The sequence below is a fragment of the Eulemur rufifrons genome, chromosome 9 (genome assembly GCF_041146395.1).
Source record: "Eulemur rufifrons isolate Redbay chromosome 9, OSU_ERuf_1, whole genome shotgun sequence".
Taxonomy (NCBI): domain Eukaryota; kingdom Metazoa; phylum Chordata; class Mammalia; order Primates; family Lemuridae; genus Eulemur; species Eulemur rufifrons.
In genome coordinates, this window is record NC_090991.1 from 4040319 (window position 1) to 4056177 (window position 15859).

Below are 15859 nucleotides of genomic sequence, written 5' to 3' on the forward strand. Positions count from 1 at the left end.
TCAACTTCATTAGCAATTAATTAATTAAAATTAAAACCCCAACAAAACCCAGTGGGTTTTATTTAATACCCATAAGATCAACAAAACTGTTAAAGACTGACAATAATAAGCATTTGTGAGGATCTATAAGAAGCGATATTCTGGTAATCTGCTGGTGGGAATGTAAATTACTACAACCACTTTGGAAAACAGTTTAGTACTCCTTCCCAGGAATTCTCCTGCTAAGAATATACCTTTAAAAAAACTCACGCACATGGGCACCAGAAAACATGTCCATGGGCAGCATTCTTTGAAAGAATTAAAAACTAGAAACAATGCAAATGTTCACCAAGAGAAAAATACATAAATGAGTTATGATACAATCATCCAATAAAATACTGTATCTCCAAAAAAATAAATTAATTTCTGTTACCCAAATCATATGGGTGAATCTCAAAAACATAGTTCAATGTAAGAATAGAGTACTGATGAATTTTAAAAATATGATTCTATTTATATTAAGGTCAAAAATGGGCAAAAGTAATTAATATATTTGGAGATATATAAGCAGAAAGTGAAAACTATAAAGAGATACAAGGGAATAATTAGTGTAAAATTTAGGATAACATTCCCTCTAGTTGGAAGGAAGAAAGAAGCAAGAAGAGAAGGACGCAGGAGGGTTTTGGGGAATGGTTGCGTCCTCTTTCTTGGCCTGAGTAATGGGTACATGGATGTGAATTGAATTATTTAAAAATATATGTATAAACACATTTTAAACACTATTTTGCTTCTATACTATATTTTATTGCCAGAAAAAACTACTTTCCCCAAAGGAATCTACAAGAAGAAATATAAATTATGTCTTCATCTATGAATGCTAAAAAAAAGAAACTTTTTCATAGTCATCAACTAGAAAATATATCTGATAATTCTTACGAATCTATTTCACCCAAAGTTTAAACAATATATAAATTCTTGTCTTTTACATTGCCAAAAAAAAAGAAAGTTGTAGGTATTCTAGAAGTCAGTATCACTTTTCAATAAATATAAATAGGAAAAAGCAGAGACAGGTCTTTCACGAGCTGCCTTTAGGCCCTAGGTGGATGGGGATCGTGATGTCCTTGGACCTCTCACCTGATACTTAGGTCATAACTTCCGCTTAGGAGAAAGTTTTCCTCCTCGCACAAGAAGAGGGCCCGGACACTCCCGGCGTGGCCTCGGAACTCGATGGGTAACTTCGTGAATTGCATGATGTCCAGAAGGTGGATCTTCCGATTAGATGACACAGCCACCAAATCTCCCCCAGAATAGTGGATGACTCTGCTGTTGTCCCACCTGAGGTGCCAGAGGTAAAGGGTTATCCATGAAAGTAGAGTTCGGGTCCTTCCTGGAACTTACCTAGCGGTGACTTTTGCACACAATGGTGCTGACAGGCAAAATTGAAGGCCTTTGGACAAGGGAGGCAACAGAAGGCGGCTGAGCATTAACAGGCCTTGAGGGAGTCCCTAACCTTATACCTTGACAAAAATGCATTTCAGGTAGATTTGAAACCTAAAGACACAAGGCAAAATTATTTTTTAAAAAAAATTCTGCTAAGGTATGCTAATCCCCAAGAGAGAGAATAGAGCTTGTGGCATTTCCTAGATTTATTTGACCGTGCAAACCTTTTTTCATGGAAAACCTCAGAGGAACACAATTGGGAAGCCTTACACACATTGCTTTCTTTTCTTTTTTTCCTTTAACTGATATCCAGGGAGCACAAACTAGGTTCAAAGTCCTGTGCTAGTTGGTACCATGGAAAATACAAAGATGAATAAGACATGGACCTGGCAATGCGCTTTCAGTGAGCTTATAGTCCAATAAAACTAGGTGAGTTGAACTCATTTTCCAATCACGGGATTATAAGCAAATAGGTAAAATATGAACAGGATAACCAAATAATTTATTGTCCAAACTGAGACTTTTTTATTGTGAAAGGGGACACTATTATTAAGTACACTAGGACCACAGAGTAAAGTGGGATTGCTCCAATAAACAAGGATGTATAGTCACTCTAAATAGAGGAGTAATTTTTGACATTTTTGTCCTCGTTCCATTTGTCATATCTGGAGTTCAGTCACCATCTCTTCTACAGAGCAGTCATTGCCAAACTATCCATAAAAACTCAGCTTTGCCTTTGCCCTGTCTGTTCTGTCTTCCCCATACTGACCGGTCTATTTTCAAGATGCAATTTGTTAATAAGATTGATGGCCAAAAATAAAGTAGGGGTGGCCCTCCCAAAACCTTATGAACAAAAAATGAAGTCCTAGGCCTAAAGTATGGCAGAAAGTTGATTATTAAAGGGCCTTCTTCTTAATGGTATGACCAAATAATGTCACATTATGCAATTATTATAAATACAATTTTCATATTTACCATGGAAAGATATCCATAGTAATTTGCTGAATTGGGTTACAGAAATGTATGCAGCATACCCCCATTTCTATTTAAAATATGTGCTATGTGTGCAAAGAACAAATTCTAGAAGAGTAGACATCAACGTTAATGGTGGCTATCTCTAGGTGACAAGATTGTAGGAGATCTTTGCTTTTCTCTATACATTTTCTGGAACTTGGAGGATTTTTTTTTTTCCAATAAGCACATATTACTTCTAAAATTAAAATAATACAATAAAGATAATCCCAGCACTCTGGGAGGCCAAGGCAGGAGAATCGCTTGAGCTCAGGAGTTCGAGACCAACCTGAGCAATAGCGAGACCCTATCTTTACTAAAAACAGAAAAAATTAGCCAGGCATGGTGGTGGGCATCTGTAGTCTCAGCTACTCAGGAGGCTGAGGCAGGAGGATCACTTGAACCCAGGAGTCTGAGGCTGCAGTGAGCCATCATTGATGCCACTGCACTCCAGCCTGGGTGACAGAGAGAGATTCTGTCTCAAAAAATAATAACAATAATATGATAGAAATATCTCAAAAAAATAAAGATTTCATGAATGTGGCTTGTGCAAAAGGTTGTTGGTCAGTATACCCAAAATTTATAAAGGGAAAGTGTCCTCTATCCACTGCCAAGAACGGTGTAAAATCAAGCACCGATGATCCACCGATTTCGAGGAAGTTCGGGGCTAGAGCTTGAGGGGAGGAGGGGACTGCCTTTCCAAGTAAACAATGGCCAGGGGAATCTGAGAAGCCAGTGTGGGTGATTCCAGGGTCCCCGGAGACCTAGGTTCTGACCCCGATACCTACGTGTCGGAGACAACGCGGACATTGTAGGTCCCACAGAAAACATTTCTCTCCTCCATCATGACCTGCTGAGTTTCCTGGTTCTGGTATGCAGTCCACAGGCTGTAGTCATTCTAACAAGGGAATACTCGGAGTCAGAGTATGGCAGCACCTTTACCCACAGTCCCAGACCCCTAGCGTCCCCCTGGCAAGGGCAGAGGCCCCACGGATTCTTCCTCGGAAGTCTGAGGCTGCTGCTATGTGTGAAGGGGGGCCCCAGGAGCAGGCACCAAAGTGATCCATGAGTTAGAAAGTGCAGAGTCGAGGGGCCTAATTCTTCTTTCGCCTTTTTGTATTTTCTGTGTGTTCTAATTCCATGAACTTTCGAGGCTGAATTCCAAATGTCACTGATTATACAACTTTTCCAAAAATGAGCTCACAGATGGTATGATCACAGGGGCCGTATGACCGGCCACTGCATGGAAATTGGGGTTTCACAGATATAGTCCAGGTACCTGACAGTACCAAGCGCACTCACGGGAACTTAAGCCCTGTGTGAAATCACTGCTACACACTCTATGCATTTGCATTTGCATTTCCAAGTTTTCATACATCTACAACTTTCATTTGTCCTTACAGCTGCCTCACAAAGTAGGTCACTGGCCCCACAACATGTTCTTATCAGTTTACAGATGAGGTGTCTCAGGGAGGGGAAATAAATTTTATCAAGCCTTGACAGGGGGGCTCTCCTCTGCTTCCCAGTCAATCCATCCATCCTTCTTTCCTTCCTTCCTTCTTTCCTTCCTTCTAACTTCCTTCCTTCCACCTTCCTTCCTTCCTTTTCCTTTCTTCCTTCTTCCCTTTTTTCCCTCCTGCCTTCCCTTTTTCTTCCTTCCCTCCATCCTCCATCCCACACTTTCTGAGCAGGTAAGGCATGCCAGGCATGCTAAATTCTGGCATAGATGACTGAATTGGACTCCCAGTTCCACTTTTCTTCCCAGCCATATGGCACCCTCAAAAAGCAGGAAATAATAGTCACACTAGACTGGCAGAGGAAAAAAAAGTAGAGTGAGTTTATCGTGAAAGCAAAGAAGCCTACAGCATCGTGTTTGCAGCCCAGAGTCCTCCAGGGGACCTCTCCTCTGAAGTCTCCTTCCAAAACCTTAGCCTTCTCCATGCCTCTAGACTCTTCCCTGATGCCCTCTTTCCTCTGCTCACTCTCCTCCTAAATCTTTAACCAAATAGTGATGCCCACCAAAAAGTCGGCCCCCAGAGGAATCCGCCAACCTGCCTCCCTTCCAGCATCCGAGCAGCGCCCCATATCCTGGTTTGAATTCAATCAGGCTTCCCCGGCTTCTCCTGGCCCAGGCAGAAAGTCCCTGGTCCTTGCTCATCTCCTAAGTTTTGTGAGCCCTAGAAGCCACATGGCGGAGTCATTGGGAAGGAAAAGACCTGAGTTCAAATCCCAGCTCTGCCACTGACCAGCTATGAGGCCGTGGGCAAGTTTCCCAACATCATATCCTTAATGTCCACATCCATAAACCAGGAGTGATGATCCTCCTTGACCTACGGTGAGTATCAAGTAAATGGTGTATGCAAAGCCGTGGGCACCGCGCCTAGCATGCTGCCTGTGCTCACGGCCATCGGCACCTCTCCGAGCACTCACCGCCACCTTCAGAGACCCTGTAACTGCTTAGTCTCGCTATTCCCCTCCAGTCTCCATACTGTGTTACCTGTTTCTCTCCCTTTTCTTAACTTACACATTCCTAGAATATCAAACACTGTCTGAGTACTCCCTGTTGTTGGGCCATTACTAACTACTTCACCCAAGGAAGAAAGGCATTCATTTTCTTACACTTAATAGAGCAACAGACTTGGAAAGAGCAGGTCTGCACTCGAAACGTGCCTTTATCACTCAACTGGCAGGGAGATCTTGACCTCTCTGAGCCTCAGTTGCTTTGTCTATAAAATGGGTAAGTGGACCAGCTCAGAGACGAAAATTACAGGTCAAAGGAGATTCACAAATGTGCTTTTTTTCGCCCATGTAGTTTTATAAAATGCTTTTATTTGGTTGCCAGCATTTAGGAAAAGAGATTTCATGTGACAGTTTAGATATCTATCTTCTCTTGAAGGCTCAGATGGTCTGGCAGGTCCACAGTACCCCAAGGCAATAATCAGCAGGAGCTGAATAGCAACTGGCTCTTCAGATGGGGCGTAAACTCTCCAGGTCATCACAGCACAGCCCACCACCCTCCACTGCCCACGCCGCCCACTCCTCCCTTGTGTGACCTGTCTGGCCCCGACATGTCTGTCTACATGGGCTACATGGTCTCTCTGGATGCTTCTACTTCTCAAATTCTAATTTATAACATACAACTTCCTTATGGGGAGCCACAGTCAGATCACCCCTCATTTCGTATCCTTTTTGGGCCAGTTGAATAGACTTTGAAATAGAGGGACCTTGAGCAGAGAGGAGTGGGCCGCCATGTAATGGTTTTAGCAATAACTACCATCCCTGCACAGGCAAGGCACAGAGCCCAAGAGTCTTCCAATTACTCTTCTTCATCATTGCCCAAGAATTGGTGGGGAGGGCTACAGTTAATCAACTCCCTCCTATCCGGGAACAAAAAGGAACCTGGAAGTGAGAGATGAGGAAGCTGAACTAATTCCAGACCCTGGACATTCAGGACAAGCCCTGACCCTCCCCATGTGTCCTTGTTCCTGAGCCGCACATGCCTGCCACTCCCAGAGGCAGGGCTGACAGTGTTGAGGGGAAGCCCAGCTGCAGCCAGCGTGGCTCCTGGCCTGGAACTCTCCACTAAATGACCTGGGGCCGTGGACTCAGAACATGGCCACGGGGTTTAAAGTAAGGGAGAACCCGAGGGGACAACCAGATCACCCGCTCATTCAACAGACGAGGAAATCAAGGCTTCAGAAGAGGAAGTGACTTGCAAGTCACTTGAAGTTACAAGACGGATGAAGCCTCCCTTAGGGAAGACCATGGTCCTTTGTCCTTATTCGAGGGCTGAGTCTGGACTTCAGCCTTCAATGGCCACTAAGAATGGGACACTCACAGCCACTTGCCCCAGGTGCTGCTGGAACCCACCTTCGTTCTCGGCTTCCATTTCTGGCTTTTCACACGTGTGCGCTTCCCGTCATCCGACACTTTAGGGACTGGGACAGGCAGCCTGTTGGCGTAATTTGGTTCTATTCCCCTTGTGTAGGACCCCTGGGAAAAAACAGAAGATGGCTGCTCTCGGTTCCATTCTCCAGGAGGAAGGGAAAAACTAGTTCTCGGCAAAATCTGAAAGACGGGTAAGCCCTGGCTGAGGAAGGAAGGCCCGGCCCGGCCAGCTGTGCCCGCAGTGTGTGCAGACTGACTCGAGGAGGACACCGGATGCCTGCAGGGGACCAGCGGAGACGGGCAGCAGCTTCCAGACTACGGCGGCCTCGCTGCACCTGCTGCTTCTCGTCCTCTGTCATCTCTCTCTACGGGGAAAAAATCCGAGCTACCAAGAACCCATGGCTTAGGGTGAGGCTTCCAGCAAGAAACTAAGAAGTAAAAGTGCTGGAGATGATTACTATCCGGAGGAAAATTGCCTTTTAACCTAAAAATAGACATTGTGGCTTTGTAAACATCTATGTACCATAGGAGGCTGACGCAGAAACACACTTATGGCTTTCTTATTGCTTAAGCTGCAATAAAACTCCCTGGGGGCAAAACATTTCCCTGTTTTGTGAGGTTTTGGAAAGGGCCTGCCTCTCTGCTCCTGAGCGGTTTCTATGTGTGTTGTCCCTGCTGGCGGCACTGACAATGAGAGAGTAAATGGTGACCGACAGGAGTGTGGACCAAAAGGAAGGGACTGTGGAAGCCTAAGGAGCCACCGACATGGAGCGGGCGGCCAGCCAAGGGCCTGCCAGGGCGACGGAAAGGTCAGGGCAGGCTGAACACGGAAGCGAGGCCGGCCTCCAGGTGCTCCCCTCCCAGCCAGGAAGTACCTGCAAGACAGTAATCTGGTTCTGAACAAAGTTCTGCGACGACATGTCTATCCTGACCTGCTGAGCCACGGCGGCCCAGTGCTGGCTCACGGAAGCACACTTGTTCAAGGTGTTTCTGTCTAGCAGTCCTGGAGGAAAAAAACAAACATGGACCCAGAAACTCCAGAACTGGGCCAAGATGGGAGGTGTCCGCGAAACCTCTAGGCCATCCCAGCATACTTAAAATGTACTTGGAGAGGTGGATGGGCAGGTGACGGATGAAGTCTCGGTATTTGCTGAATACAGAAGACACGTCCTTAACCTCTTCCAGGTCAACCAACAGATTGCAGGGGTCGTACCCAAGCTTGGCACTCTTCGCTTTCCCAGAAAACACCCTGTTCATCTCCGAAATACACTGCAGCGAACTCTTCCACTGTCCCTCTAGAATGAAGCCAGAGAAAGATGCATGGTTGAGTTGTCTCTGTCGTAACTCCAGGCCAAGAACAAGTCCTTGCCAAAAGCTCTCCCCAAAATAAAGCTCATTGGAGTCTACCCTTAGGCCACTGGATTTCTGTCACCTCTTTGTCTACATGACAATAGAAGCTCCTGACCCAAACACACGTGTGCTTTTCAGCCTTCTCAACTCAAGGAGACATCTATATTAGCAAAGTCTGAAATGGCATCATGGAATTTCCTTGAAAATATCCCAATAAGAAAAAATTGTAAATAATTTATAACACAAAAAGGGGGATGAATGAAATAAGAGTTAGTAAAATGTTGGTCATTGTTGAAGCTGGGTGATGGTTATTTGGGTGGTTCTCATACTGTTCCATCTACTTCTGAAAGTTGAAATTTCCCACAAAAAAAGTGTTTTAGAATCTATGCTTTGTGTTTCCTATGATATTTCCTCTGGTATATTGTGTTTCCTATGGTATTTCATGTATATTTCTTGCTTCAGAACCCAACTTAGGAGGGCCTGGAGTTCAGGGACCTAATTCCCCACTGTTTTTCTTCCCTCCTCAAGACTGAATCCAATGCTACAAAAATAGCCACTGATGGGCTGGATTCTAGAGCTGCCCACCATGCCAGAGCACCGGGGCTGGATGATGGGTTATGGCCCGGGGCAGGAGGTCTTCAAAGGAAACCCCCTGATAGTTTCCTTTCTGATCTCTATTTTCAAGTGTCTCTAGGTGAAACACGGGCTTTAGAGTATACCGAGCAATTTTAATCCTTGCTTCTCCCCTTACCAGCTGGTGAGCTCACTCACCAGGATGAGATGCTCTCCCCGGCACAGTTTCACTTCTTGAGGCTCTGGACAAAGGAAAGGATGTCTGCTTCGTTCTAGCTGCCCAATAGACATGTGAGGTCTCAGAGGTGGGGCTGCACTTTCTTTCGGGTAAAAAATACACATTGGTGGAACCTTGATCAAGCTCTGAAAAACAAAAGACCAAGACAAAATTGCTCTTTAAAAAGCAGGTGTGTGAAGGAAAATGAGGTGGAGAGAAATGGTTTTATTTTTCCTTCCTTTTTTTAAATATACAGAAAACAGAACAGGGCAGTTACGTTTGTTTTTATTTGGGGCCCCTGAGTTTCTATGCAAAGATCTCAGCAGGCCCCGTTTGACTTTCAGCCCATCTCCAATGCAAAATGTATTAGCTCTCTATACGTTAATATTTAACACAAGGAGAGAGTCATGGGCAGGAACTTCAAGAGGGACTCATTTTGGAAGCTCTTGCTGAATTGCTTTAAAGACAGAAATAACTTCCCTTGAGTAACATTAGAAAATTTAAGTTTTTAAAGAGAGTCTTCCCTAGGAAAAGAGGAAGGTTGCTACAATCTGTAACAAGACTCACACAACTCCAAGATAAATAGCCCATTCCTGTGGTGCAGGATGAGGCCTTTGAAAGGAAGCAGGGAGCGCGTGGTCAGGTGGGGACGACCCGGCCCTCCCCTGCGGGGAGTGTGGCCAGCGCAAGGCGCTCCGGAGGAGACCCTGGTTTTCAGCCCACTTGCTGGGTGACCTAAGCCAATCCCTCAGATTCCCAGAACTTTGGCCTACTGATCTATAAAATTAAGAAATTGGACTAGTTGATCTCTAATCTAATTTATAGTTTTAAAACCCTACAATTCTCCAATTTTTTTCACCAGGTCTTTATTCTGTATTATCCTTCTTTTATATCCCTGACACACTAAAGCAGTCAAGTGACATATATTGCAATCTAATCGCTTCCTAGATCATCTAGCTTTAAAATTCTTTAGGATTCCATGAGTCTACAAATGTGACCAAAACTCAAGTCTCACTGGCATTAGGAATTATGAACCTTTAGAGCCCGAACTCTGGAACTCCTCCATGCACTCACACCTCCCAGCCTCCTCCCACCCCTCCCTGCACCTGCCCTTCTCCACCCTGGACCTCCCGCTCCCAGAGCCCTCCTGATCCCAAGTCTCCAGCCTCCCTTCTGGCTTCTTTTGCTTCCCTGAACCAGCTGGCCAGATGTTTCCAAGATTCTCTCACTGACACCCTAAACCAGTGATTCTCAAAGTGAGGTCCCCAGACCAGCAACATTGGCATCCGCTAGAAACTTGTTAGAAATACAGAATCCTGGGCCCCACCTCAGATCCGCTAAGTCAGAAGCTCTGGGGGAGGAGCTCAGAAGTCTGTGTTTTAACAAGCCCTCCTGGAGACCAGATACAAGCTACAGTTTGAGAACTGCCACCCTAGACATATGTGGTCCTTCAGCTATCTCCGGCCTCGGAGAAACTCCTCTAAGTTTTGATTTTATGTGTAAGCAAGGAATATGGTGGAGTGAATGAATAAAAAAAAAAAAAAAGCTCCAAGGTTTGACCTCTTGGCCTAGTTTCTGGGCAGGACAGCTGAAGGCAAAACAATTTAGCAGCTTCTCTCTTAACCCCCTCTGAAGCCCAGTCCAGTCCCTAAAGCAGGAACAACACTAGAATTAAGTGGTGAGAAGCAGGGATCAGACATTTCTCAGTCTAAGGGACACGAAAATCCATTTTAAATGCTTGACATTTAAAAGTTCTGTATTTCCTCCTGCATTTGCCATTTTACAGTTTCTTGAAGGAAGTTACATTCCTCAGTTTCTCCTTTGGCAAACAGGATCAGGTGTCAGAACAAGGTGTCAGCTCCAAGAACCCTGTGCTGCATTCTGGACACTCCTCATCTACCTGAGCTTGCCCAAACCTGCAGTTCCCTGCAGGCTCCTGAGGTCTTGCCCTGTGGTCTTTGTGGGCCCTTGTTTACCTGAGATATTATTCTGCTCTCTCAGAAAGAGGACTCTGATCACATTGGCAGCAGTGAGCAGCAATTTGGGGTCGCACATCTGTAGAAGCAAGAGAGTGTAATTGGCCTTAGTCTGGTGGGTGCTGTTCCCAAACCAGTACAACATCTCCTTCATCTTCTTTTCTACGGTTTTATCCAACATTTGGTTCAACGAGGACCTCACGGTTTTCCCCTCCTTCTTGCTGAGGTCGATCCGGGACCTGCTATAGATGAAATCCTTCCCCTGTGTGGCCTGAAGGATATTTTGGAAATAGTGTAACAAATATAAGCTATTTAACTGCTCCAGAATGCTAACTAGAAACCTCGTCTGCGCTATTTCGTTGATCCTCCGGAACCACTCTTTGGTAGAGAAGATCTTCCATGCCAAGATACACGTCTCACACTTCTGGCACACGGGGACAGAATCGTTTCCCTTCTCACAGCGAAAATACGGGGCATTCTTAAGCCGCGACTCCAGGTTTTCCATGATCCTGAGACAACCAGCTCATGTTAGCCTTGCCCATTTGCAACGCCAGCAAACACCAGGGGAACAGGGGAAATGGATAAATACCCAGACTGAGCCTTTTCTATTATAAACATCTCCTGGAGAAAAAGTAAACTGCTGCGATGGATGGAAAGTGTATGTCTCCCAGAAACTGCCAACAGAAGTCTGGCTTTCTGTACTGAACTCCTAGGAAACAGGGCTTTACCGTAAATCTCCTAAACTTGGCGCCATGTATGCAGAGGCAGTTGCTGTATATTCTGGAAGAGCTGGTCATCTCATTTCTAGAACAACAAGAATGCTGTTAGTCAAATTTAACATGTGGACTCCTTTTTTTTTTTTTTTTTTTTTTTTTTTGAGACAGAGTCTCACTCTGTTGCCCAGGCTAGAGTGAGTGCCGTGGCGTCAGCCTAGCTCACAGCAACCTCAAACTCCTGGGCTTAAGCGATCCTCCTGTCTCAGCCTCCCGAGTAGCTGGGACTACAGGCATGCACCACCATGCCCGGCTAATTTTTTCTATATATATTTTTAGCTGTCCATATAATTTCTTTCTATTTTTTTAGTAGAGATGGGGTCTCGCTCTTGCTCAGGCTGGTCTCGAACTCCTGAGCTCAAACGATCCGCCCACCTCGGCCTCCCAGAGTGCTAGGATTACAGGCGTGAGCCACCGCACCCGGCCTGGACTCCTTTTAAAGAAAAAAAAAAAAAAATATATCGTAGAGCCTGGTGTTGAGCTTCAATTGTTGTTGTTATTAATGACTCTTAAATATTCATGAATATAAAATAAGATGTAAATTTCTTATGTTTACAGCTGTTCAGTTATGAGGTGGCTAGCCCAATGATCCTGAGGACCTTTATAGTCATTTTCTGAAGTCATCTCCAAGTAAAAACAGAAAGTTATTTAACTGCTTCGGAACGGTGGCCAGAAATCTCACTGCAGCCAAAGTACCCATGCAAATGTTGGGCAGCCCAGAAAAAGAGTTTCTAAGGCACTCTGAGACATTCTCCTACTTCAGACAAGACTAGGTTCAAGCCTTGACTCTAGTACTTAGAAGCTGCACCTGGCCGCTCTGAGCCTCAGCGTCTTCACGTACTTAGGAGGATGGAGAGAAGAAGGTAGATGAGGAGACTTGTAGCTACCTCCTAGGAGTAGATAAAATATTGATATATTTGAGTAGTTGTTGCTGCTGTTGTTGTTATTATCATCATCGCTCCAGATAAAACCAAAAGGTTTGCAATACTGCATCCTTCCTAGAGCCCAGGTCTGAAGACCAGGCACAATCAGAGGAAGGCAATGGAGGTCATCGCAGGGATGGGGGACAACTGGCAATGGCAGTCGCACAGATGGTGAACATCTAGTTCTTCAGGAAGCCAGACAAAGGAGGATGGCAAGGAGAAGGCAGGCCCAAGGCAGACTTTGGAATATGTGGGGGGGGGCATATTGCCCCCAGAAGTGCCACAAGCTAAAAGTATTTTGTTTTTTATTAATTATTTTTTATTTCTAATAGACACATAAAAAAAGTAGCTTGTTTTTATAGGTTCAGATAAACTCAGATATTAATCTGTGAGGCTGACGTACGTAAGGACGCAGTCTGATGCACCCACCTCAGTCTTAATTCCGCGTTTGAGTACTCACTACAGCCCCACAGAGCGGCACAGACTTGCGGTCTGAGAGCGAGCGACCAGCTCAAATCTCATCCTGCTTCTTTCTCACCAGCTGTGCGGTCTTGGACAAGCAATTCAATCCTCTCGCACCCCGATTTCCTGATCTGTAGAAGACACGGTAGTCCCTACCCTGCAGGGTGCTGTGGTGTGAAGATTACATTCACAAATATTGGTGAGCGTGGCAGCTCCCCATCCCCCTCAGCACCACTGCATACACACACGCAAGCAAGCAAGCAAGCGTGTGCACGCGCGCACACACACACACACACACACACGGCAACTCACCCGGCTTTCCATCAGCACCCAGTACACTGGGTTTCAGACATTAGCCACGGTTCATTTTCCATCCCCGCCACCGCAACACATGCACATACACACACACACGTTCTCCTCAAACACCAGGGGACCAGAGTACGTCATCGCCACACTCGGCACCTCCTTTTCTAAACAGCTTCTTGGCAATGACGAGGGGCAGCCTCCTGAGAACAGAGGGACAAAGGGTGCTCCAGAGCGAGCAAGTGCAAGCAGGTGACTCCCTGCCACCTTCGTCCCTGCCTGCCACTCACCTGTGCCTTGTGGAGGGCGGGACTATGCACCTGGCTCAGGAGGGAGCTGGAGCCTTTTGAGATCTGGGTTGAGAATGTGGCCTGGGTGGAGGGCCACATGGGCCCATAGTGGGGAAGTGGCGCCAGGGGGACCCACAGAGGTGGCAATAGGTCTCATCAGAGTGAGGCACAGGAGCCCAGTGGAGGAAACTCTGGGACGGGAAGCGCACCTGGAGATCTCTCAGGTGTCCAGGCTACAAGCAGCCCGCAGGCTTCGTGCCAGGCCCCTACCTTTCCCTTCTGCCCTGCTTTATTCTGTTTCATTCATGATCCTGGCTAAACCCCGTCGCCATACCGCCCCAAACCTCCACTTGCTTTTCCCACCGTCCCACGTGGCACGCAGAAGCCCAGGATCTGTGGCCACGGCTGGCTGGGTAGAGGACATCACGTCATCCCCACCACCTGTGCTGTCATGCCTGACACTGCCCCAGAGGACCTGAGCCTCTGCCGGTCCAGCCCCGTCCCTCTGTCTGCCCTACAGCCACCTGCCCTGCTCAGCCAGCAGGGACTCAGGAAAGAGCACAGGTTTCAGGGGAGGAGGACGAAGCAGCAAGCTGGGCTCTGCCGTGAGCAGGTAGGAGGGTGAATTATACCCCTGGATGATTCACTCACTGCTCTCAGCCTACTTCCCTTCCACAAAATAGAGAGGACTGTCCCACCCAGCTCCCAGGTGGCTGTCAGGGTCAAATGAATGGACTTCTGTACAGAGAAGTTGTGATGTCTTATCCATCACCTTCCCATCATGTAGTATCACATATGTTGTCAAGGTTAAATTTTTTAAAAAAGCTTTTATTCATGAGAAACCAGTGAGTTTCCAACTCACCGATTTGCCCTTTGGTTTGAAAAGGAGAAGTTAGGGAAACAAGGGCATTGGCTAGAAATGTTTCATTATCCAGAAGAGGGAGAGCTTAGCACAGAAAAGTTCTCAACTTAGCTGACCCCTCCTCGCCCCGCCGCCCCCAGGGAGGTAGGGTACACCCGGGGTGGCCAAAAACATCTTTCTGTTGTACTGACATTGCAGACACTTGCTTACTGATGGCTGAAGCACAGAACAGGTGAAAGCTCAGCGTGCATCAGAATCCCTCAGAGGCCTTCTTAAAACAGACTGCCGGGCACCACTCCCAGAGTTCCCGACTCAGTAGCTCTGGGCTGGGACCCTGAGAATGTGCATTTCTGACAAGTTCCCGGGTGACACACTGATGCTGCTGGTTGGGAAGTAAGCTTTGCTCATGTCTCAAAATCTGTGAAAGTAGCTTCATTTCAGAAACAAGCATAAATTACTTAATTCTTTCACAACTTATTATTGAGTGACCTTGAGCAAGTTACATAACCTCTCTGAATGGCTAGTGTTGTCATCTTCACTCCAGAAAACAGAGAAACAGCATGTACCTCACAGGGCTGCAAAGATTGAAGGAGCAATGTCAGGGCAGAGACCAGCAGGCTGACACACAAAACCTACGGGATCACCTTCACAGTGCAGCGTAAAGCCTGGAGCACCCTGTGGGAAAATAAAGTTTCACTTCCAAACTAAGCTTTTGACGGACTGAAGGGAAGAGGGAGGAGGGGCAGCAGGAGGACAGGAGGAGGGGTCTGAAGAAAGGCTGACAGTTTGTACGGGAACTCCTGGAGAGCACACTGCTATCTGAAAAGGCCACAAACACCGAGCTGCTGTCGCTCAATTCAATGCCTCGAAGATGCCTAAGGCATTATTTGCAGTTTGGTTGGCTGCGACTGGCTTGGCAGGATTTTTCAAAATTATTTTTTTATATGAGATAATAAAATCATGGGTGAGTGCGCACGCGCATACACACACTTTTTTTCAGGTACTCATCAGGGTCACACCTTAAGTTATGAATCTGGGGGAAAGGATCCTTACCTCAAATGACCAACCACTGCCGTACTGACCCGTTGTGAATTGACTTGTGCTCTCTTCTTTTCCAGTACCTGCCTCCCTCCTTCTGGGAGATCCTGAGATTTTTCTCCACAAGACTACGGACCAAGCCTGCAATGGAGATAAAAACTGGGCCTGCCCCCAAACCCAGGGTGGCCAGCACTCTGCTTGAGCCTGGCACAGCCAGTGCCCCGAGTGTGAATATCAGGGGCACGTGGCGCAGTGGACCTCCCTGCCCAGCCACCGAGACGTCCAGTCGCAGGAGCAGAGGGAGGGGAGCTGGTGCCGAACCCTGAGGGAGCTGGGACAAGCAGGCAACAGGCAGGAGGGCCTGCCTCTCCTCCCATCTTCCATCTGCGGGTCCAGGGGCTGGAGTGGCGGCTCCGGGAGTGGGGGAAGTTAGTCAGTGACGACACAGTAGAGAACTCAGTCACCGAAGATGGCCTGAGAGAATGAAGCGGCACACCAGGACACGGAGATGGGGCATCCATTTCATGTATCGCCTCCCCGTCACTGTCTCCAATAGTAGATTCCTATCTAGCTCTTCACATAGGAACACTTTTCACTTCAATTTAAATCATCTTCTTGTGATCAAAGCGAGTTATCTTCTGGGTTACTCTATCTTAGTACCTAGCACAGCGGTTTACACGTCATAAATGCCACAGGTGTTGAATTGACTTGATTTGAGGATAGTCATTCGAAAAACATACTGAGCCAGGTTGACAAGATAAGGGCTTCAAGTTG

General features: G+C 46.6%; 1 protein-coding gene across 3 annotated transcripts in view; it reads right to left on the minus strand.

Annotated features, from left to right (window-relative positions):
* FBXW10B (F-box and WD repeat domain containing 10B) overlaps window positions 1-10939 on the minus strand; it is a 31058-nt gene extending 20119 nt beyond the window's left edge. For all 3 annotated transcript variants that reach the window (XM_069481886.1, XM_069481885.1, XM_069481883.1), the window contains exons 1-7: window positions 10435-10939; window positions 8440-8604; window positions 7413-7613; window positions 7194-7321; window positions 6301-6423; window positions 3219-3328; window positions 1114-1314 (exon numbers count right to left, since the gene is read on the minus strand). In XM_069481886.1, the coding sequence (XP_069337987.1) occupies window positions 1114-1314; window positions 3219-3328; window positions 6301-6423; window positions 7194-7321; window positions 7413-7613; window positions 8440-8604; window positions 10435-10939 (1433 nt within the window). The remainder of the gene's footprint in view (window positions 1-1113; window positions 1315-3218; window positions 3329-6300; window positions 6424-7193; window positions 7322-7412; window positions 7614-8439; window positions 8605-10434) is intronic.
* Between the last annotated feature and the right edge of the window lie 4920 nt (window positions 10940-15859).